We start from the raw sequence: 25,358 nt of genomic DNA, 5'->3' as shown, positions 1-25,358 counted from the left end.
GGCATAATAAAGAACAAAGAAACTCGACTGCGTCCCTGTTAATTCTTCCTTTTCGACGGCTCTTTCGTCGGGAACGAACCCCTCCGCGTGTCTCTCGTAAGGCACACCTGTCTCGTCGCTTATCGGCGCTTTCCCTCGCACCCCCCGGGGGTGCACAGTGCGCCGTATAAGCGCAGGGAGGAGGAAACACCGAACCACGTGGTACACCGAACCTTGAAATCATCCGGGCGGATCCCTCCGCGCGGGGCGCAGTCGCTCCAAGGACACTCCTTCGCGCCCGCGGTCACGGGGTGCCCTTAATAAGGAGGCAGGGTCGAAACGCCACTCCTCACCCAGAGGCACGACCGTGACTCTGATCTCGTGTTACTCGAAGCTTTTCGGGTCAAGAGCGTTGCGCGAGCTTATCCGCCTCATCGCCATTAGCATTAAGCACCACGCCCAGCATTAAGCTGTGCTATCGAGCAAACGATCTGACAACTCCTCTATCGATTCTTCGCGAACGAAAGTGTTGTCTCCTCTTTTCGAGGAGAAAAAGCCCGTCCCGTCGATTAAACCGCGTTGAATCGCCTGCGTACACAGAGGGAAGTAAGATAAAATCTATCAAAATGCACGAGTATTGGTTCTTAAACAAATGAACAACGTATTAAGGATTATTACATGTCTCTCTTTATATATATATATATATATATATATATATATATATATTTTATCTTATTTTCTTAGCTTTCGCTGCAATTCTCTGAATATACTTTCGAGAAAATTCTTTACAGGGGAAAAATGGTTAAAATTATAAAAGAAAAAAAGAGTATATGTATGAGAAAACCAGGTTTCCAAAATAAAATAAAATTCGTCGTGTTTTTTTTTTTTTTTTTTTTTATATTTATGTGGCCCATGAAAAGCAGCTACCTCCGGGTCTACTATAAATACAACCGGATCGATTCCCTTGGAAGTCTCCTGAAGCATCTTTTCCTGAAAGAGAATATCGAGCCGTAAGAGATTCATATCTTCGCGATACAGATCCCATTGTCTCCGGAGAATATGCTGTTGGCGCAACTCTCGACCGGATTATCCATTTTTATCCGCTTTTATTTTATATTCCCTGGGGATGTAAGATTTCCGAGATAGGCCGAGCGCGAAAAGTTTTCAATCTTTGCTTTGATAAAAGTAACATGTTTCCGAAGCAAAATAACATTAGAGAATCTTCTTCATCGGAAGAGTGAATTTTATTTAATAAAGTTTTACAGAGAGAAAAAAATTGTTTCTTGAATTGTATTTGTTTAATTGAAGCAAATCTATAATGAAAAAAATATTTCTAATATATAAAATTGATAATTTTACATAAATAATACATACTTTTTTTTACCAAAGGAAATACAAATGATGCTCGAAAAAGCTTGTAGACGTGAAATCAATCTACTTAAAAAAAAAAAAAAAAAAAAAAAAAAAAAAAAAAAAAAACTTTTGAAAATATTATATGACATTTAATTACTAACTGGGGGTTTTATTCTATTTTTCTGTAATTTTATTGTATTTCATAAATGATATCACGTGGGGATGAAATATCGTTTCAAATCGGAGACAGATCAGAGAGTGGCAACTGACTATAAGCACAACGATCGCGTAAAGACATTATTCGACATTATACGTTTCGCAAAGTGTTTCACGTTACCATTGCAAACTACAGCCACGATACGATAAGGGAGTACTTATCTGCATGATGCAATTCTGTCCTATCTCAAGGAAACAATTCGCTTTTATTTTCACGCTTGGTGACGGTCCACGTGTCGCAACGGTGCCGATAAGTACATTCATAAAATCGCGACGTCGGCGAATGCTGTGGGAAGCAACAGCAGCAACAGCAGCGAGCTTGTTCCTGTATCGAAACGCAGAGAGCGCGGGGGCTGCTTTATGTATGTATATATTCGTGTGTGGGGATGCCAGAGTGCGCGCGCGTTTTCCTCGCAAGTAGGTCAATCGAAGAAGCGATCGGGAGTGAGTTCCATTTTCGCGAGACTGGCTTCGATTGCAATTAGCGTCATCGGCACAAACGATGATTTCTACAATTGGAAGAGGGAGAGAGAAAAAAAAATAATTAGGATGCATGCTCAAACGGTCCCACCCTCCTTTCGAGCGGCCAGTACTTTGGTCAAACGAAAGCTCCACCAGATTTAATACAATCGGCGAACGGTGACGATGCAAATAAAGCACAGGATGGCGCGGGATTCCACTTCTCTCGTGCTCATTATTTTCCAACGACAGGTTCTCTGATCGGTGCAACATCGATTTTTCGATTAGCGGAAATGTCAAGATGATCATCAGACGATCATCGTTCATCGGTAATTTTCAACATTTATATGTATTTGCGTTTCAAGTTTCTTTTAATCCAATTAAAATTCTGCCTAAAGGGAACTCTAACTAAATTAAAGTTAAATAAAATAAAATAAACTACTTGATCCTGTTGGAATTTAGTTTACGAAAAAGTGTTTTCTTTAATTACTTAAAATTTCAAAATTGCGGCGCATTCGTCAAGAAAAATGGATTCCAGATTGATTAAAAAATTAACCATTATTAATTAAAGAATAATAATTAATTTTTACGACTTATTTGTCAAAGTGATCAACTGTAAAAATGTTTCTCTATTTTTTTACGATATAATTTCTTCTTGATTTTTCATTATGAGAATGAAAAGTAGAATTAAAATCGTATATTTTTAGGCGCTATATTTATTATTATTATAAGGCTGCATATTTATTATTATTATAAGGCTGCAGTTGGGTTTTGAATACACGATAGATACTAGGGAAAATCGCAGATGCAATTATATCACGAAAATGTTGTCTTTAAAAACCGCGCATTATTTATGATCCGTGGGATTGCCTCGCTGTGGCTACACAAACCGATGACGGATATTAATTGCCGCTTCTTCAGGTCATCCCCCCCTCTCTCTCTCTCTCTTTCTCTCTTGCACCCGGAGGAAGAGGCAAAAGACGAGACGTGACTCTTTAGTTGGGAGACACGTAATTAAATCGTTTCCGCGATGCTCCGAGGCTTTAATCGCAAGACGTAATTTTTCAACGCTTCTCTCGCGGGAGATCGAGCTTTTTAATCGCTTCGAACTTTCTTCTTGGTTTGTTAGCATTCAGAGATAAAAATTCCATTGGGTATCTAATTAATTGCAACATTTTCGCACGCTCCTTTAATTCGCCGTTTCTTCACGCGTACGTCTTGCACTCTCTCTCTCTCTCTCTCTCTCTCTCTCTCTCTCTCTCTCTCTCTCTCTCTCTTTCCCGCTCAAACAATTAGGGATGCCGCGAATTCTTTTAATCTCCGATGCTCCACCAGGAAAAATTTATAATTGAATCGTGAGTTTTTTCAGTCCATTTAAAATATGTGTTTTTCCCCAAGTTAGCGACTTTATAAAAATGACTTGGAATCGTCTACAATTTTCTCTGTTATTCTCACGTATTAATTCAGCATTCTGCCTCCTTTTTTACCCTTCATTTTTAATCACAATACACACCTCATCTTTAACATACGTTTACCTATTACTCTCCTCTTTATCCTCTTTCTTTTTATAGGCAAGAGAAAGCTTCCAAGCAATTTCCTCCCTGTATATAGGTGCTCTAAGGAATTTTATTTCAGGGCGGGATAAATTTACGCGGCTATCTTTATCTACATCTATTTCCGCAACATTCTTTATTTTTTTTTTTTTTTTTTTTTTTTTTGCGCGAGCAGCGATTTTCGTCGATATGTTTTAGCCCTGTCGGCCCTGATAGAGAGAGTGGTCGTGCGAAAAAGGCTGAAAGTTTAGCGGATGCCCCAGTTTTCCGAAAGAGCGGCGGCGGTGGCGGCGGTGGTGGCGACGGTGGCGGTGATGGTGGGTGGCTGATACTGGTAGTGGTACTGCTGCTGCTGGTGCTGCTGCGAGGCGGTGGTGAAAAGGGGTTGCAGCGCGCGCCAGAGTCAGCTTATTTCTATCGATCCTGACGATAGTAGCTCGCAGTGGCCGCCTCGGCGGCGCGGCGCATGGCGACACGACGTGGCGCGGCACGACGGCCACCTATGTTCCGCGGCCTTTAATCCGTCGCGACAACCCCCAACCGACACGCCGGCACGTCGCCGTTGGTTCCTCGCGGTCGCGAAAGGCAGCGCGAGGAGAGAGAGAATCGGGAACGACGTCGCGCCAGCTGGTCCGAGAGATCGCGCGTCATTTCGCCCTCGCGCGCACGCCTCTCTCTCTCTCTCTCTCTCTCTCTCTCTCTCTTTCTCTCTCCCTTTCTTGCCACTTCTCTCTTCTCGCGATCGATCGACCATCGCGATCGCGATCAATTATGCGACCGCGCGTAGTCGTCTCTCTTTCTCTCTTTCGCCTCTGGAGGTTCACCAATACGCGCTAGCTGTCGACGAAGAGTACCTCGCGCGACGAAGTTGTCCTTCCGCAGCGGAACCGCAGCGGCGTTACGTCATCGCGCCTCCGTCATTCCGCGCCGCGGGGGAAAACAGGTGCGCGAGTTGTTCCACGGCACAGCCCGTCGTCCTCGTCATCGTCGAGTGCGCGAGTGCAACACCGTCGTTTGCGGTTTGGAAACGAGTCTCGCGACTGTTTGTTCGCGAAACCCAAAAATGGGACGAGCGAAATGGTGATCGACAAATTGGGTCCGACTTTCGCCGGCGAGATCGCGAGTGCGTTGTCGACGGAAATATAACGTTTGAGGGGTGCGTGCGTGTGCGCCAGCCTCCGCTGATGTTTGCTCCCGGTTGTTGAAATGGGGAGAGTGCAACGTCTTGGAAACGGGGGATGCGGTTCGAATGCGGTATGAAAGATGGTACCGTTGCTATACATATTGCATTAGGCGGAATTACGCAACACTCTTGCTCGAGGGCGCTTGACAGTAAACAGTAATTTCCTCGATTGCTGTGTGATCTTGCGAAAAATAAATAGAATCTCTCAGAAATGACTGAAAGCAAATGTACGCGATCATTTATTTTATGACAGGCGTTTTCTGAATCACAAAGAGCGAGATGTGTCTGACTAGTAAAACTCAATAAAGTAAACTAACGGAAGTAAAATAACGGAAGAAAATTTTTGATAAATATTTTGTAGGTCTTCTCTTCTCTCCGAGAGGTATTTACCTTTTTATTTTATCGTATGCTAAATTTTTTTACAAGATTACCAGAATATGAAAACCTCAATATACCTCGAGAACTCAATACTGACAATACTTACATATGATCTTGAAATGTATTAATTTTCAATCGATCCTTTTATTAATGTCTGAATACACACACGAGAAAAAAACTTTATTGAATAGCTGCCCTAATTTGAACGAACATCTGCTTGAAATGTATTCGATCTAAAATCATCATGAATTATCGATACATTGTCGTTCGTAATTCTGCGACATACATAATCATACGAAGAATTTTTTGGTTTATAATATATATAAAGTGAACATTTTTTGAAAGCGTTTAATTTAAAGACTCTTATGTTGTACCAAGATCCTTTGTCTCCCAAGATTTTGAGTTTTATTGGTTGCGTTTCGATATATATCTTTATAAATTATCATTATTTCGTTTTTATTCACTGTGTATATTATATTATTTTTATTACATATTTATAATATTATTTTACGATCTTAAATCGTGCATTTTTATTACAAGACAAGCTAGATGCCTAAAGCTATGGAAAAAGCCTCAGATTGTTCGGCTCTACCAGCATAGCATTGCCACGATTTGCTGATAAAGTATCACGAGCGCAGAGGGGGGAGAGGGGGGCGGGGAGGGCGGATTTCCCGTTTGAAATCCCATCCCATCTCCCGAAACGTTGCGTAACATCGCGACGTTGGAAAATCCGCGATTTTTCTCCGCGATCACGTACCCGTCGTGTCTCGCGAAAGGGGGTCGGCGCGCGTCGCATCACGCCGCGAATAAAATACGCGTAGCGAGTGAATTGTCGAATTGAAGCCTCGTAATCGAGAGCACATGACAATACGATCCGTGCAATATCGGACGTGGCCGGCGTGAGCGAGCGACACGCGTCAAACGTCAACTGGCGGAAACAGATGCTGCGGCCGTCTGCGACGCGCATCCGGCGCGCACTCGCCACCACGCGGAGACACGTAAATCCCCATTTAGCGCGAGCCAATCGCAAGGGAGGATCTCGGGAAATGGTCCGCGGATGGTCCGATCTGTATCAATCCGGTCGAGCGATTCACAATGAATTATAAGAGAGGCAACGAAAAAAAGTATTTGTTCTTCTCACAAGTGTAAAGCGTCTTTTTGGATTTTTTTTTTTTTTTATAAGATAGGTATTCTTTGTTATAGAAAAAATGTTTTTTCACTAGAGACATTATTATTATTATTATTATTATTATTATGTGAGCAAGAATATTAGAAGATTTTAATTTTGATTCGATTAAATTTGTATTGAATTTCAATTTTACTTGAGACTAAAAATCTTCTAAATGAAGATTACAATAATAAGACTAATTTTCAAGACTAACTTTTTCCCTATTGTCCGCGTTGAAACTGTTATTGCAAACAATTTTTTTAAAACTTTTATTACAAAATATGTTACTCTATATAATATCGTCGAAAGAAAATGTCATCATCTAAAGATTGCTAATAATGAAATCATCCTGATGATTTATTTTATTTAATATATCTTTAAATGATGCAGCAAAAAAGACAACTTTTTAAATATAATATCACAATTGGAATCAACACAATTGGTCAGCTCATTCATTTCAATTTATCGACAGTAAAAGAACGATAATGCCACGGAACGTTTCTCTAAGATGTGTCAGACTATCCGATCTTTCTTGTACGATCCTATTCTTTTTATTGTTAGTAAAACTCATTGATATTTACGCTGAGGACACGAACTACTTTTTTATGTGCTATAATAATCCAAAGAATTAATTAACTATAAAGTAGTTTAGCATTATTTTCATTACATCATTAACGCGCAATAATGTAATAATCGATCGAGACAATAATATTCTATTAATATATCAAAGTAATAATATTCCCATAATAATAATATACTAAAATAAAAAAGTATTATTTGAATAACGATATCCTAATAAAGATTGCAATACATCACGTCACACGACAAGAATTGCGTCCGTTAAAAGTGTATATCTATTCTTATAATTTTATTAATATTTACAACGAAAAAAATTATGAAAAACTTTGATTATTCTAAATCTAAATTTATAAATAATACAAAAAAGTTTAGCAGCGCTTTGAAACTTTGATCAAAGATTATTAAAGTAAATGAGTAAAAGTGTACTCTAATAAAAATGTAATTAAGAACTGATGACAAAAATCTCAAATTAAGATTAAAAATTATTATTCACAAAAATTTTTATTCACAGAACAGCTAATCTTGCGTCGCAATGAAACTTTGCACAAATCATTTTGAATATTTAAAATATTTATATTTAAAAAATTGCAATTGTTGTCATTATTACTTTTAACTCACATTAACATTTCCATTTATACATTTTTCTTACCTACTTTATGTTTAAATAATTTTTTATTCAGATTTTTAAACCGTCGCAAAATTTTGTGTACTACTTTTAAATACTGTCCGGAATAACCTATAATTTTTTCATAATAAATAAAAATAGGCGTAATACATCCTTGAGATAAACGAGGAGCGGACAACCGGAACTGTGCTCGGAAGCGGAACAACATGACGTTAACTTGCATCCCCGACGACGGGGCATCAACTCTTAATTCAAAATCTTGGTTAACGCGAGCAAGAGGAAGTTGCCGTTTGTCGTCATCACCGTTGTTGTCATCACCAGGTTGTTCCTGGAGGCGAGGTTGCACACATAGCTCGCGGGAATCCCCGTGTTGCGCATCGTGTAACCTCTTTGCTCCACCTCCCCCAACGACGCGCGTGTTTTGCGTAATTTTATTCGTCCCACGAAATTGACGAATGGACGTCTGATGCGCGATTCAATAGACGCGCAGGCACCGTGCGTGTCGATAAATAAAGAGCTTTTAAGCGGCGATAAAGGAATAACGCGGATGTCATATCGCGTCACACAACAAAAAGTCACCCCGCTAGTTTTATCGTCAAACGTGGTAGAGTCGAAGACCCAGAACGGGGCCGGAATGCTGCTTTTTCAGCTTGCGTTGCAAAAAGTCTTTGCAAATTGATTTCTTCGCTTTGTTTTTTTATGTATAATGCGTATGTGTGCGTGCGTGTGTCTGTAAGGGCGTAGGAACAATGGATTAACGTCGACTCGGTCGCCCGATGCGTAAGCGTTTACGTAGGACGTTTCATTGATCGACGCGCTTTTGCGTCATTTGCGTCACGCACGTGCCATTTATACGAATTCACACGTGATTATTATTATTGGATCGTACTCGTCAGAGAGTGCGGCCACGTGAACAAGTTTTAATAAAAGAATTTTTGAAAAGAAGTAATCTCCGTGATGATGATGATTATTATTATTATTATTATTATCATCATTATTATTTTTAACTAGATATGAATTTCGAATAATTAATTTCTGCAGGTGCGATGTGTTTTTCGCATACGAGTAGATCACGCTGAGAAAATGGTTAACAATTTCACACCGCTGCAGGAAATCTGTGGGCGGTTCGTTAAAATTTTGCGATAATTAAAGTTGCAATTTTGGGAGCGGTTGGCAAAGTTTGCGGCTTGCAATTCGCAACGTCGCTCGAAATATTGCACCGAGTGCTTATTGATCTCTTGCGTTATTTTAATTATGAAAGTCCATATTTCTTCCGCTAATTCCGTGTGTTTCATTCAATTGGATAAAAGTGCATTTGGATTGCGTACTCAGGATGTCATTATTCGCGCCAGTTCTCACGTTATGCACACATTTGACCATATTTTCTTTGAGAAAATAAAGGACAAACTTGAAAATTTTAGAGCTTTGTTCCCACACATTCTTAAGTTTGTGACTGTCAGAAATCTATGAAATTTTCTGATCATTTTAAACCAGTTCGATTGCGTTGGAACACGTCCTTGATTGAAATTTGAAGTGGATCTGATTGAAATAATGAAAAGATGAAAATAATAATCTGAATAATTTTAATTTAAAAAATTAAGAATGTAATTGATACAAGACAACACAAGTTATATTTATATTTTATGTATTTTAAAAATTTAACGACATTGGACATTGAAATTCTAATTAGAGAAAAATTTCCCGTAAAATAAGAGACAAAATTGAGTTTTGAGAAAATAAATAAATCTAAGGGACAGCTATCTGAAATGGAGGATTGTCCTTTGGAATATGGGACGTATGGACACCATAATTACGCATCTCGTTACGGCAGAGTACACGTCAGTTCCGCGAAAATCGCGTGGCACACAACGAAACGAATTTCCCGACACGTTTTCGTTAATTAACGTGATAATTGCGTCTATATAAGAATCACGTCGAAACGTTGCACTTTGATGCACGATTAAAATGCGACAAATGCGTTGAAATACATTCGGACGTAAGTCTTAGACTGACACCATTCGTGCGTATTTACGATTTATAAATATTTTGTAAATATCTCCCCTTGGCCCGGCAAGAAAAAATTATGTATAGCCAACATTTATCCTTGTATTGAGATATTTTGTTTATAACACATCGTATTATGATCATTATTATTAATAGGTCTAGCAGCGATTTCACTCATTCTTGAAAATATTGTTGTCAGTTTCAAATAAGGATCATCCTTTTTTATTTTTGCGCAGGGAGGTGCGCACTGTCGTATTGAATAAAGGCTCTTCCGGTCTGGGCTTCAACATCGTCGGCGGTGAAGATGGCGAAGGCATCTTTATCTCGTTTATTTTAGCCGGAGGTCCGGCCGATCTCAGCGGTGAATTACGCAGAGGCGATCAGATATTGAGCGTTAATGGTATTAATCTCCGAACAGCCACCCACGAGGAGGCCGCCGCGGCTCTCAAGGTGAGACCTCTTTTAGTTTTATTTTATTTTACCGATACAAAGTCCGTAGAAAATTTTGTAGAAGTATTTTGTAGAAGAATTTCAGCATCGGCTTTAGATTATATTTTATTTATATATTTCCCGATTATATTCAGAGATTACGTTCCGTTGAAAAGGTGAATATAAAATAACCGAATATTCTCGCGAAATGGAATTTATCGTATTAAAATATTAAATTTCGAAAGTGGATTACTAAACGTAAATGCGATAATTTTGAACATTTTAATCGCTCGCGAATTATTCGTTAACGTTCGTTAAGATTCAGTTTATATTCTCGTGGTGTTTAGGGTACCGGCCAGACAGTGACAATCGTGGTGCAATACAAACCGGAGGATTACAACAGATTTGAGGCAAAGATCCAGGATCTTAAACAGCAAATCTCGCAACAGAATGTGATGACAGGCACCCTCATGAGGACCTCCCAGAAGAAGTCACTCTACGTGAGGTATCGTCAAGCTTGCAGCAATTATGTGTTTCGCTCATTCGTCACATGGAATCGTAATCTTTAAAATCTTGTCTCTCTCTCTCTCTCTTGACGTTTAAGTAACGCGATTTCGCGAATATACAGAATATAAAGATAAATGCGTCATAATATCGCATCTTTTCTTTAGAGCGTTGTTCGACTACGACCCCAACAAGGACGATGGTCTGCCAAGCCGTGGCTTGGCGTTCCGTTATGGTGAGATCTTGCACGTGACGAACGCCAGCGACGATGAATGGTGGCAGGCAAGAAGAGTTACCCCCCAGGGCGAGGAAGAAGGTCTGGGCATAATACCCTCGCGCAGACGATGGGAACGTAAGCAACGTGCCAGAGACCGTTCTGTCAAGTTCCAGGGACACATGCCGGTCATTCTTGATAAGGTGAGTCCGATTAGGATTTACCAAAAATATGTAATAATTTTTTTCGAAAATAACGAACTAATACACGATTTCATTTGAGAAGATACATATAAATGCGGCTTTTTTTATTACAAATTCGAGCAACGATTAATATTCACGAAAATCACGATATAACTTAACGACTGTACGAATGAATTATTTTAATTAATTGTGTTTTTTTTTTCATCCTTAACAAAATGTTTCGTTCCTCGATATTTTTTTTAGTGGTCAATTTGGTTTATCATTTAAAAGTATTCGACATAAAATAATTAAATCTCAAGATTTGATCAAAATTACAAAAAAATTGACATGGCATTTTAATATTTTAAATTTAACCGTAAATTTTTAATAAAATATTCCATAAAATGTATCCATCTGACAACATTTCATCCAAACTAATTAAATATTCATTGCAATTGATAGCTAGTCAGTCGTTCTCTTGGCTATCTGTAAATTTATTAGAATCGAAAATTTAATTTTAAGTTCGCACGATATTGCAGCTATTAATATTTTCTTTTTCTGAAGAAAATCCAATTCTCTGCTGTAAAATAAATTATAATGAGACATAAATTTTTTTCAGAATTATTCTTTTAACATGGTATTTCAAGAAAAATTTTATACAAAAACTCGAATTTATATAAAAATTATTATTTAATTTGATACTTTTAAATTTTTGCACACAATTTTTGCGTGTGATTATTTTAATGTTTTTTACTTCGTATATTTTTACTTTATTTTTCTTAAAGACTATAAACATTTCATGAAATCGCCTCTCGTGAATAGCCACGTCTCTGCACAAAATTACGAAATATATACGATTTGTCGACGGCATCGCAGTAAACTTGTTGATTTCAGCAATCAACACTAGACCGGAAGAAGAAAAACTTCTCGTTTAGCAGAAAGTTTCCGTTTATGAAGAGCAAGGATGACAAGTCCGAGGATGGTTCTGATCAGGAACGTGAGTATTTAGAAAATAATTGTCGTCCCCTCCTCCCTCCTGCACGTTCTGTGCATGTTCTGGTCCATATTTATTGTGTTTTTACGTGTTTTTTCTCGCCATATTTGTATCCGCCTATACTTATATACCGATGTGATTTATAACCGCTGTGTTATAATGATTCCTTACCTTTAAGCCTCGGTCACAGTCTTCGTAATGGATAGGTTCAATTTTTCATTAATAATTCACAATTCCATATCCTGCAGCAAACTCGGGGAGTTTATCTGAGAAAGTTATAGTTTGAAATATGACATTAAAGACACTAAAGTGTTCCTCTTTTATCGTTTGTACTCTGGCGAAGTAATGACGTCACGCCAGTGTTGGCTTGAATATTTAATACATTTACAATTTCTGCTTTCCAAATTAGTTTCAAAAATACATTTTTCAAGATTACAAAAGTAGATTACAAAAATAATTTCCCGTGTGAAGAGAAACGTAATTTTCATCAGAGCAAGTAAGACGTATTGATACGAGGCCTCAACTTCCGATGCTATGAGCCCCAGTCAAAAATGCCCAGAAATGAGCTTTTGTGTTTTACGATGTGAAAACGTGACATTTGTTTTATTTTGCCTGCTTGTGTAGGAACGCCCACCACACCCGAGAATGAGAACGATCCCACTCGTAAGTATCTTAACTGATTAGACAAATAATAAGCTTTGTTGTAAATGTACGCTTTTATTCACTCGTCACGCAACGACAGTAACTTTAATATTCACTCCCGCAAAACCTGCCCGACTTGGGACGAGATTCTAGGGTCCAGCGATCTAAACACATCGTCATAATTTAAACAAGAAATTGAAAGTTTTTTTTTCGATTTTTATCACTTGCAAAATAAATTGTTTATGAAAAAAAAACGCATAATCCGGTTAATTAAAGTTATCAAAATTAAAATCGCGAGAATCCGCTTTGCTCTAACGAAAAAAAAGTTAGCCCGCGTTACTGCGTTTTGTTTTTAAGTCGAGTCGTCACGTCACGGATCGAATTTGAGTTTTTGGCCGAGATTGAATCTCGCAGTGCTTGCGTCACGCTTCACCGGGCAATCACCGTGCATCGTTCAGCAGCCATAGGCAGCGTCATTCGCGTCATCCTCGCGACCTCGCTTGCGCATGCATGCTGCACCTTGAACTTTTCCACCCCGTATACGGAATCTGCACCGTCCTTCCCCCCCCCCCTACATCCCCTACACCGTCGTACTCTTATCTGCGCTCTCGACTCCGCTTCTAACTTTTAGCTTTTCGCTATTTAACCTTCACGCAAAAGTTTCAGTTGAGCACGGTAGAGCAATGTTCCTCTCAGACAGTAGCTCGTATATGTTCTTTTTCTCTCCCCCCTCCTTTTTTTTTTCTTTCCTCCACGAAAGGACAGTAATGAAACGTGGTAGAAATCGCATCCCGTTCGTCTCTCTCAAAGATCGCGTCACGAAGCACATCATCCTCCATCAGATGCCATTTCCTCAGGGGTTACCTCAGGATCGGTAAAGTCGAGAAAGAGGACATTCGAAGTGTTAGATGCATGTATTAGTCGCACATTCTCATGTTGTGTAGATTTTGAGAGGAGATTTTTCGTTCCTCGGGCGAGATAAAGCGCGATTCGGTCTCCGAGAGACCTCGCGAGACTCGTCTGGAAAGGTACAGACATTTCTTAACACTTAGCTTAGACGGCGAAAGGAAGAGTGTTACAGTCTTGAGTTGTAAACACAGCTGATACTTTTCTTGTTTTTTTTTTTTTTTTTTCCCTCCTTCGATGTTTCTCTCGAGCATGAATATCTCCGTAGCGAGCGACACTCTAACAATTACCCACGTGTCGATGTCGTGAGAAGAAAAAAAAGTTACCTTGATGATATAAACCCGCGTTGCGTTGCGCCTCCGACGCGTAATGCCAACGTAATTCCAATCGTGATCGCTGCGGCTCGAGGATGTTGCCGCAGCCTCCGCAAGATTACAATTGCGATTATAATCACGACTTCGAGAAAGGGAAAAGAAAGGGGGATAATTCGGGGGGGGGGGGATGATTCGAATCAAGTGCACTCGCAGCGTCTTCATGATCCATCAAATCCATCCCGTGCCATCAAAATTGCTCACGCGTAAAAGTAGGAGAGTCCTCGAGAGTTTATTAGCGCTTTCTAATTAATTCTAGCGATAACTAACGGCCGCTTACTTAGTAACGCAACGTATAAATGAATTCAACTTGTTATGTTCTAGCATTCATGCTGTGCTACACCCAGGACGACACTAACACTGAAGGTAATCATGTCTCTTTCTTCTCTCTTCGTCCCGCTCTTTCTATCTCGCTATCTCTAGTTCCCTTTCTCTCTCTCTCTCTCTCTCTCTCTCTCTCTCTCTCTCTCTCTTTGTATTTATGCAGTATATATATCTCTCTCTCTCCTATATACTCTTCCTCCCATACCGAAGAGATCGTATTGCCTGGGTCAGCCACGTGGAATAATGAATTTCGGTCACGACATTGTTTCGCAATTATTCATGTGCTCGGGTAGATTAATATAATTAATAACATTAATATTGGTACAAGAACTACATTAATATTAATTATCACGTAAACATTCTTATTGCAATATCATCTGATATAAAATTATAATGTGACTGAATGAACGTTGACGTTGTTGACGCTTTAAAATTATAATTACAACATTTGCCGAACGTTCTGACCGAAAATCTTCTCCCTTATTGATCCTTTCATACTCGCGAGATCCTTTCATGATCGATCACGTTTGCATTTATTCATCAACAATGATTCAGAAAGCAAATGTGTTGTACGTTGGTCTCTATTATGTCTCTATTTACGTCACCATGGGCAGCATAGCACAAATATATATCTTGTTTTATTCCAAATATGCATCTTGAAAGGTCAATTTGAAATGTTCATCAATGATGCAGATTAAACATACACATATATATATATATATATATGACAAATTTATCCAAGAAATAGAATTTTTTAGCATTTGCGAATGTATTTAATTTAATAAATACAAATCTCAATTAAGTGACTAATGAAGAATGATGAGAAAAATGATTCCAATAGAAAAAAAAAAATGTAAATTTTTATTGCCTGATGACGCTGTGTAAGAAAAACCAATTGATTACCCTATAAAATTATAAAATAGGGATTGTATTTGCAACGACTGCCAGTATAATTTTAGTTTTGAGTTCGACTCGAAATATTCGCCGATCACAAAGGGCTTTCGACTTGTCGCGAGTGCTTTGTCTATTCGCGAAATTTCACGCTCCACCCTCTTTTAGAATATCTTAGGACCTCAATTGTCCGATACTCTTCCTCTCCGTCGTCACTGTCCATCATTCGCTTCTCATTCATCACGTATCACCCTTTTATCTCTCTCTCTCTCTCTCTCTCTCTCTCTCTCTCTCTCTCTCTTTTTTATTTTCTATACGTCTCTTTTCTTATTCACTCAAGATTTGTCTTGCGCTACAGGAAGTAGAGAAATTTTATGTCGCGTTCGGCTGCCGTATATGGAGGAACTCACGTTAGTTTATCTGGAAAAGGAGGTCGACGAGCTTAGTAAGTCGTAGCCGAGAGCAAAAACTGTGTGAATCGTAGTTGCGCGACAGCCGATTTGTTCCCACGAGAAAAACTAACGCAGATCGCAGACAATTGTAACCCTGTCGACGGGCGATTTATTCCCGAGAAAAGTATTCGTGAGGGTGAAATAACTGAATAACAGTTGTTTGCAATCCCGAGTGTGTCCAGCTAATGATGATCCTTGACACCGATCTTCGAATCTCCCATTAACTCCCATTCTAATCATCGCGCGAATTGGATAGATATATAATTTGGCAATTGAGGGGGGTGAAAGGAAGATGAGGGAGGAAAGCTACTAACGGTCACGAGACTTCTTTCCGCGAATTTTCTTCGAATTTATTTCCCGGCGAGAAAAAAAGTCGCGATCGAAATCGAGGAGTAATCGCGAGTACAATACGAGGTTGGTTTGAGACGCCACTCGAGAGAAAACGTCCATCCCCTTCGACAATTCGTTAATTTCCTCCGGGCTTCTCTTCGCGTTAAACGAGACGACGTGCCCTGCGCGCGATTGAGACACGCGACGTGCCGTCACGATTTATCTCGCGTTTTCCCTTTCTTGCCTCCCCCTCCCCCTCCCCCCCAGAGTCCTCCCTGATCCGTGGACATTAACAGCAGCGGAACGCAATTGGAAAGCTCGAATAGACGAGGAAATTGTGTCGCTTCTTCTCTCGTTACGGAAGCACGGCGGCTTATACTTTTTTTTTTCTTTTTTTTTTCTTTCACGTCCTTTGCAAAGATTCCGAATCACCGTATTTGATTATCGCGATTGAAAGTCGCTCGAGAAGAAACGACGACACCACCTCGTGGCCGTATTAATATCGAGTTTGCAACATGTGTTGGCGGTGCGCAGTATTGATTACGAATGAAGACCCCAACTTCCCTCCCCCCCCTCTCTTTCTCTCTCACTCTCTTTCTCTCTGTTTCCGTCCCTGTTTCTCTCTCTCTCTCTCTCTCTTTCTCTCTCTTTCTCTCTCTCTGTGTCTATCAAGTACTGGTTTATAGTCGCTGTTACATACTAACCACTTGAACATCTTCGACATTCCTTAAATCGCTTAAATTTTCTAGTCATTAGAGATATAGCTTGTTTTCCCGCTTTCGATTTCGCCCGAACGCTGAGAGCATGCTCGTGACTCGTCCGACGAAGAGAAATGTGTACTTGTCCGAAAACGCCAAATGGAGCAATGGAGCCGGGGGTCCGCTTGAGGCAGTTGAAGGAGACCTCTGGACTCACGATCGATCTCGTCGAGTCACCAGCCAGATATTGTTTCAAGTGGCCCCGGCGAATCGCATATCGCTCAGTGTGTAACAATTGTCCCACGTCCGTTTCGTGCAAGTGTCAATTAATCAACGACATCATCAGAGACCGTCGCCGGAGAGAGAGAGCGCCCATCTTTCAGGAAGCAGGGTCGCGGGATGGAGGGTCGCTAGACTAGCGTTTGTCCTCTTCTTGGATGACAGTGTTGTCGCTTTTTTCCTTTTTTTTTTTCTGCTGTCGAATATGGGCGAACTTGTGTGTGCCGTCCGAGGGTTTGAGGGGAGGGGGGGGGGGGGATCGCTACGCCCGATGATCGCGCGCTATGTAACGTGACAAAACTGACGAGACCCCCCGGGTGTCCCCTTTCGATCGTTCGGGGACGCGTCGCGGAATCGAAAATGTATATACATTTGATTGAACGATTGCAGGCAGCGAAGAGAACGTGCTCTCGTACGAGGCCGTGCAGCAGTTGACGATACAATATACGCGTCCCGTGATCGTTCTCGGGCCGCTCAAGGACCGCATCAACGACGATCTCATCTCTGAATTCCCCGACAAGTTCGGCAGCTGTGTTCCACGTGAGTTGTCCGAATTTAATTTTCATTATCCGATTATCGACGTACGTTCTGAGAGCTGTATATCTCTAATCTTTGCCCAATCACATTTGCCCGCAGATACAACTAGGAGTAGAAGAGAATATGAGGTGGACGGACGAGATTATCACTTTGTGGCGTCGAGGGAGCAGATGGAGAGAGACATACAGAATCATTTGTTCATAGAGGCTGGACAATATAACGACAATCTTTATGGAACATCCGTCGCATCTGTGCGGGAAGTGGCTGAAAAGGTACATAGAATTTTAATAACGCAAGATCGATGTTTTCCACGTTTTATTGCGCCAAAAACATGTTATCCGTTATACAGCATAAATCTTGCAGCGATATATTGCCGCAATATATGTTGTTGCAAGATTTGTACTGTATGAATAATAAGAAATTTTAGAAATATATCTAATTATTATTACTTTTAGGGCAAGCACTGTATTCTTGATGTGAGTGGAAATGCTATCAAGAGGTTACAAGTAGCGCAACTCTATCCTATTGCCATCTTCATCAAGCCGAAATCAATCGAGTCTGTCATGTGAGTAATAATCGTCAATCAAACTTTGGTTTTATTACGTCTCTGCCATCATATTAAATGACATTCGTAATTTTACAGGGAGATGAATAAAAGGATGACCGAGGAGCAAGCTAAGAAAACGTACGAGCGGGCCCTCAAGATGGAGCAAGAATTTGGTGAATACTTTACTGGTACGTTTAATTTATATTTAAAAAAAACTTTCAAATTTGATCCGATGAATAAAATTTATTTAAATATTGTCAAGTTCGTACACAAAGTCAATTCAAGTTATGATTTAAATGATTAAATGCTATATCCTCCGCGTATAATTAAATGACTATACTTTGTCGATAGCCGTTGTCCAAGGAGATACACCCGAGGAGATCTATGTGAAAGTGAAGGAGGTCATCTCCGAGCAATCGGGACCGAACATCTGGGTTCCCTGCAGGGACCAGCAGCTGTGACGTCCTGCCCCCCACGCTCAGCACGGGCCCAACGCATGGACCCTGCCACCGAGGCGACAAGCTTAATTATTTACGATAAATATGATTAAGTAACAACTCTAACACCCTCTCCTAATCCCTCTTTCCTTTCCATATCCCACGTAGCACGAGATCCCTATTTAAAGGGACAACGCGACGTGAATTGTCGCAGAGAATTTAAGCCGCGAGAAAATACTTAAATGGTAGGGCACACGCGATATCATCGACCATTTCCCCGCAGAGAATTGATAAAGTCAGTCAGTCAGGACGCGTAATTTATTCTCCTTCGAGTTTAAAATCTAATCGGAAGATCGTCGAGGGGAAAACGAGGATATTCGAGCATACGTGCTCAATGTGTTGAATTTTATCACAACCGACGTCTCCGTTTATGGGGGGGGAAAAAAAAAAAAGAAAACGACGGAGAGAAATTTGTAACGTTTATCGCATGATCGTCGATTATTCGTATCGTGATCGTCCCTAATTTTATTAACTAACCTCGCGAATTTAGGGGCATTGTACAATTGCTCGAGATGGTTAGAACGGCGTACGCTGAAATCGAGTTGAAAGAGAGTTCTTGTCAAAAATTTGATCGAGCCCTCAACTGCTGAAGAGATGAACGCTTTTTCGGTCATCATCGGGCGCGGTATTTTTTAATGTACTTAAGCGCAGTTGGCGCGCACGCGCCGGGAACGTCGAGCGAATTCGACGAACTCGACGGAAATGGGGAAAACACGGGTAGGAAGAAAGATCGTAAGTCCCAGCGACGTTGTATATGTGTTACACGAACCTCACACTTAAAAGAATTAAAAGAAACAGTAAAAAGGAAAAAAAAACAGAAAAAAAAAGAGAAGAAAAACCTCACAGGACAAATCTTTAGACGCTAGAGATATATATATATATATATAACGATATATAATGTTTTGTACAGCTAGGTAACTAAGCCAGTAACTGGGTTATGTGCAACATTATATTTGCAGGATGTGCAGGCCGACGCAAAGGGAGAAAGAGAAAGAAAAGTGAGGGGGAGAAGGAGCAAAAACACTACTGTAATTTAAATATCACTACTAAATTATTATGATAGTAGATATTATTGTAAATACGTATTATATACTCGCGTGTATCGAGATGGAGGGACATCGTAACAAGTGAAGACAAGGATCGAAGAGGAAGAAGAGGTGGAAAGGAGGAAGAAACTCCTGGCTTTTCTTTCGCGTGCGTCTCGTCGATGCGACGTCATTTAGCGTCGCGACGAGAGAGATTTTCACTCCTATAGAAAGCTTCGGCGCGAGCGTAGGTTTATGCCGCTCCTTCGTATCTTAAGGTATAATTCTTGGCACCAGGATCCAGCAGCCGTTGCTGATCTAACGTGAGGTCTAGCTTGCACAAATCTTCAGTGCAATTGGCTGAAGAGAAGAGAAAGAAGAAAAAATATTACGCTCGATTTATGTACTTACTTACTTACCGCGGGAGAGTCGTGAAAGGCACAAACGGACAAAAGCGACGGTTCCAAAAAAAAAAAAAAAAAGAAGAAGAAGAAAAAAAAGGAAAGAAAACGAAAATATCGAGTTCCACCGTAGAGCACTGAGTTTTCTAAACAAAATGGCGATCTTTTTATCGACGAATGCGACTCCCGGTAGCAAATTCTCTTGTTTCATTCGTTCGTTCGAGCTGCAAATTTGCGTGTCACGTACGCACGATGCTTTGTCCGCTTGCTCCTTCCGTTTCCGTAGCATTAATCATATGCTAGAAGATACGGTAACAGGTTCTCCCAATGAAACACGAGCGGAAAATCGAATTGTTGCAAACGTGTGAGGTGTCATTACGGTAATTTAATTGTAATATAGTCGCATTGTTGTGACACGGATACGTGAATCGCAATCGCGATGATGATGATGATGATAATGATGATGATGATGATGATGATGAACAATGATGTAGCTAGCGCGACGCATGACGCTCTTGTCGCCTGGAATAGAGCCGAACGCGTTTCCTTTTCCTTATTTCGTAGTAATGTTCACTCGCGGGGGAACGATAATATCGATCGCGCGGACATGCTTTCGGGCTATTTTTTTCCTACCGCGAGTCCTAGATTATCATTAAGCGCGATTATCATACGAGATGGAACGAGATACGAAGCGACGAGCTTCGGCTTGTGCCTGAAGGACAGAAGGCCTGGCCTCGCCGAGTTAAAAGATATCTGTCTCGATGTAAAAGACCGTATATATATATATATATATATATATATATATATATATATAAAGAGAAATAATTACCGCAGACACTATTATACACCTCTATAGTCTATTTAATAATATTACCTATTAAATTGTCAATCTCATGTTCACCTTGTTTCATCGTTTTTAAATAGTTAATAAACGTTTTACCAATTTTACCACTGTGGCACTTGCATTCCTTTCCCGGTTTCTTCGTACTTGTGTAGAGGGATACGGAACGTTACAATAAAATTATATCAACGACGTTATAGAGTACTTTGTTAAAAGAGCAATTCACATTTGAATATAAATGAAAAAATACTTTTAGTGTGATACATCTTGAAACCGAGTTTGAGTTTAATTATAAACTTTAACACCGCATATTTCGCTGCTGTACTAAAATTGTTTATAATAAAAATGAAAATATAAAAATTGTGATGTCACTTATAACTAGAAAAATATGTAAAAAGAATCGAAATAATCTTGTTATGCACTTAGTGTACTTTTGAATTCGATGATTAAATATGATTGGGGTCGATGGAGAGGAATAAGAATTTCAGTAAAAATACTTGTTTTTATTACATCGATCGGATAACTCATTAATGTTATTAGCGAAAAAAAATCACAAATATTTTTTTCTTCGTTTAGAAAGTTATTCGTCGGGTCCATCGTGACTCGCTTGTAACGACTACGGCAATGACAATAATAACGATATTTCCTCTTTACACGAATCACAGTAAGATTCTAATTTGTTCATCTTCAGCTTCAACGTTGTTTCGAACTAAATCTCTGAAATAAAATATATATTTGTATATATATATATTTATTTATATTTATTATTCATATTTATATATATATATATATATATATATATATATATATATTTATATATATTTATATATAACTTCTGTTTTTCTTCATCCGCATTAAAGCAGCAGCATTAACACATTTAAAAGTTTTTTTTTTTTTAATATATAAATTACAAGGGGGGGGGGGGCGAGAAGGGGAGAGGCGTTGCGTGAATGTTACACACGACTAAGAAAATGTACATCTATCATTTAACTACTATGTATATATGATACAATAAAAAAGCGCGTAGTCGTAGATGGTAATAGTAGTAGTAATAGCAGCAGTAGTGATAGTAGTAGTTAGAGTGTCGCGGTAGTGACAGTAGCAATAGTAGTAAAGAATATTTCTAGTAATCGCAAAGTGACATATATACATACTTAGTTTATCTCATGTCGTACAACGTGACTATTTCGAGAGGTCGGTTAATGCTTTTTTATATATATAATACACAGATAATATGCGCTAATATAAACAAGTGTACCGCGCGCGGATCTACTTTACACTTTAACTATTTAGGAATAAAACATACATACAGTACGTACACACCACGATTTCCTATCATCCTGTCGCCAAGAGAATCAAAGTAACTCCCCCGCGATTTGCACTCCCCTTTTTACTTTTATTTCGCTTCCCTTTTTACCGCAGCTCCTTACCAAGATACGTTAGTGTACATATATATATATATATATATATATATATATATATATATATACACAACCGGTGTAATGTAGCCGCGCCCTTATCCTCCCGCTCGATATCGTCGGCTAAATAAAAATTATAAGGAGTCGCCCGAGTGCACGCGGACCGCGTCACATTAACATTAATTAATATCACTCAATGTTATTAGATATTAATTAATTAATCCCTCGAGCAACGAGCTTTTTTTTTTTCCTTTAGCTAGCTACTGTACATACATACGCAGTGATACGCGTCGCTCGCACAAACACACGTTAGTTGGCATACGCATCTGTAGTCGGTACACTGTCAAGTTATTTTCAAGAATACACGTGGATTTTTCCCTGAGATTATAACGATTGAAATCTCTCTGTGCTGCACACGGCGCTAAAATGAACGCGTATTTCTTCTTTTTTTCTTCGCATCTCTCTCTCTCTATCTCTCCCTCTCTTTCATCTTGTAATCCGCGTCCGTAGTACGCACACACGTTAAATATTTCCATTTGCACGAAAATCAACGTACAGGAACGTTGCGAGCCGATAAGTACAATCGATACCATCCTCCCCAGACTGATTCCGTCAAAGTTTAAAATAACACTTCTCACCTTCTATATAAAAATTGCGCTCCTAAATTGCTTTCATCAAACATACAATTTTTCTAGAGATCGAAACTCGCCGATTTCTCTTCTTTATATCCGAAATATCAAATTGGTTACAATAAAAATTTGCAATTTTTTTTATTATTGCATCATACATTGGAATATATTTGCACTTTGATTTTTTTTCTTTATAATCCTTGTATTTCTGTTATATTTAATTAACATTCTACAATGAATTCTTTTGTTCGTTTCAGAGATTGTTTTCTCAGCGAGTATTCGATCTGAACGCGATATTACGCATTAACATTGTCTTGACATTGCAAAAACAAAAATAATTTGACGATAAAGTGTAAAAACAAACGAATACATTATTGCACACTGAGCATTTTTTGACGACGAGTTTTTCAGCCGCCTTAATTCTTTGAGATAATCACGTATCTCTTTCTCTATGCGTCTACAAACAACAACTATGAATCGAACAAAAATATTATTTTGCGAATTGCACTTCCCACATTACAAGAGAATTGAGCCATTAATTAATATCTACCAATTCTATTTTTTTTATCCAAATAAAAACTGCTACGCTCTGGAAGCTATACAAAAACGAAGAGTTTTTTTTTATAACTTAAGTTATTTTTTTATATATGTATACATATTTAAATATATATGTTATATATAACTCTGCGTAGTCATATATATAATACTAAAAATAGAATCAGACAACAGATATACACTTTTACATGACAGAGTCTTGATAGAACAAATCAAATATTATTCTGGACTCGAAGAACTCAAAACTCAACTCGTGTACCTTTTCAAGCACCTATTCGCGATAATCGATCAACACATTTCATAAATATAACTTGCACGACGTAATATACAACTTTTTCTAACGTAAGAAAAAAACAAAGATTAAGCTGTGGTAACATTATCCGTGACAGCAGTTTCATTTATGTTACGTTCTTGACGTTGATCCTTATCCTCCAACGACATGTTCCGTAATAATAATAGCTCACAGAGAAAAATTAATATTAACACACATCCCAGCGCGCATCCCAATTCCACGGAATCTCGGAGTAAAGTTTCTTAAAAACGAAGAAACTTCTTGAAGCCACGTGCGAGATAAAAATATATCTGGTACGACAGCTACGCTTCCTCGCGTATTTTTAAGATAATTATTACTATATTTACGTTATCGTTACTTTTATTATTACTATTCCGAGACTTGGTTCGACGATTGAAAGAAATCTCTTGTGCACCTCTCGTTTTCCCCGCCTAAACAATATGTCTCTCTCTCTCTCTCTCTCTCTCTCTCTCTCTCTCTCTATATATATATATATATTTTTTTTTTCATTCGCCTAAAAGCATTGCGCGCGTTTAGCGAACTTCTGATTATTTACTCAATCCTTAAGAGAATTAATAAAATATCATCATCGTTCTATAGATATACGCATATTATGCATATATCCTGGATAAATACTGCCTATATAATGTCACAGGTAGCCGTTTTCCCTTATTTTTAGCTGCGCATTAAATAGTAATTTTGTTTAAAACTACATTTGCACGGCTATACGTGCTTTAAAGTTAATTTAATTGCGCGTTATACTCCCGGCAGAATATCGATAGATACCGATAGATTACCGATTTCCTTTTACTTTTCGATTGACAAATTTATCATCTGAATAAAGGAACGAAACCGATTATGTGCGTATTTTCTTATCACTTTAGAGTCAAGTTCGTCAATTTCGTTCTATTCTGCACTACAAGAGATCGAAAAGAGAAAATCGATCAGCATTGGTTGTCAGTGTCGATCAACTTGATTTATCTCTAAAGCATAAGACAAATCGAAAAGAATCAGTCTTTGGACACACATAAAAGCACCGATCTTCATTGTTGTGTCAATCAGTCTTTCTTTTCTTTCGGGGATGAATTTTTTAAACAAACAGATTCATGTTGATTATTTAGGATTCATTTCTCCACATGCAATAACTCGTTCCCTTTTTTTTTTTTTTTCTTTTCGCGTGATGTGAAACAATCATCGAGATGATTTGGTCCTTGAAACACTCGCTCTTTAGCAAGAACTTCTTTTATAATTTTTATTACATTTATATGAGTTATTTACGACAAAACGGATCACTTAATCTATGGAATTTTTGTTACGCGTCTCCTGCCGCTTTCTTCCTTGTTGTCGCTCGCGTTTCATAGCAGCTTTGCCTTCGACTTTCTTCTGATTTTCCTTGGCCGGAATCGAAGTCGATGGTTTCGATGTCTGGGGAGATGAACGCCCCAGAGATACCTCTTGTCACCTAAGATTGATCAGCACCTTTTCGACATTCAACAGGGATTTCACTTTGTCGTTGTACTTGATGAGCGTGACTTTGGAGCCACGCACGTTGATCCTCTCGCCACCGCTCAATAGATGACAGCAACGCGTCTGCTCCAGGAAATCCGGCAGCTTCAATTCGCGCATGACGTCGCGATGCGCGATCGCAGGTGGCCCAGAGTGGGCCTTCGGATTGATCTGACGGAGAAGAGCCTCGCGGCTCTTTATCCTCAAAACTGCCATGAGATCTTGAAGCAGCACCCACTTGTCCGGATCGTTGTTCAGAGTGAAGAGGACAGGCAGATTAATGTCGCTTACTTCCATTTCGATGTCATCTAGTTCAACTGATTCGGGACTGTCCATTGGAACATCCTCGAGCGGATTGTAACCCGTTTCTTCGGGATCTAAAAAACAAATTCAAACA

General features: G+C 39.2%; 2 protein-coding genes across 13 annotated transcripts in view; one reads left to right on the top strand and one right to left on the bottom strand.

The window, feature by feature from the left end:
• dlg1 (MAGUK family member discs large 1) overlaps window positions 1-20,668 on the top strand; it is a 281,985-nt gene extending 261,317 nt beyond the window's left edge. For 5 of the 9 annotated variants that reach the window (XM_089073511.1, XM_089073507.1, XM_089073506.1 and 2 more), the window contains 11 exons: window positions 9,734-9,947; window positions 10,274-10,431; window positions 10,598-10,847; window positions 11,721-11,823; window positions 12,445-12,483; window positions 14,064-14,105; window positions 17,104-17,253; window positions 17,350-17,522; window positions 17,706-17,815; window positions 17,894-17,985; window positions 18,149-20,668. In XM_089073511.1, the coding sequence (XP_088929637.1) occupies window positions 9,734-9,947; window positions 10,274-10,431; window positions 10,598-10,847; window positions 11,721-11,823; window positions 12,445-12,483; window positions 14,064-14,105; window positions 17,104-17,253; window positions 17,350-17,522; window positions 17,706-17,815; window positions 17,894-17,985; window positions 18,149-18,258 (1,441 nt within the window). In that variant the 3' untranslated portion in view covers window positions 18,259-20,668. Of the gene's footprint in view, window positions 1-9,733; window positions 9,948-10,273; window positions 10,432-10,597; window positions 10,848-11,720; window positions 11,824-12,444; window positions 12,484-14,063; window positions 14,106-15,294; window positions 15,400-17,103; window positions 17,254-17,349; window positions 17,523-17,705; window positions 17,816-17,893; window positions 17,986-18,148 lie in introns of all 9 variants that reach the window. The other 4 variants (XM_089073513.1, XM_089073508.1, XM_089073509.1 and 1 more) reach the window with 4 other exon arrangements.
• Window positions 20,669-21,043: 375 nt separating this feature from the next.
• Window positions 21,044-25,358, bottom strand: part of LOC105425275 (uncharacterized) — a 198,616-nt gene continuing 194,301 nt past the window's right edge. For all 4 annotated transcript variants that reach the window (XM_089073501.1, XM_089073500.1, XM_089073504.1 and 1 more), the window contains one exon: window positions 21,044-25,338. In XM_089073501.1, the coding sequence (XP_088929627.1) occupies window positions 24,914-25,338 (425 nt within the window). In that variant the 3' untranslated portion in view covers window positions 21,044-24,913. The remainder of the gene's footprint in view (window positions 25,339-25,358) is intronic.

Source organism: Pogonomyrmex barbatus, unplaced genomic scaffold (assembly GCF_055798465.1).
Source record: "Pogonomyrmex barbatus isolate J1 unplaced genomic scaffold, ASM5579846v1 scaffold15, whole genome shotgun sequence".
Taxonomy (NCBI): Eukaryota; Metazoa; Arthropoda; class Insecta; order Hymenoptera; family Formicidae; genus Pogonomyrmex; species Pogonomyrmex barbatus.
This window is presented reverse-complemented; position numbering and strand designations above follow the sequence as displayed.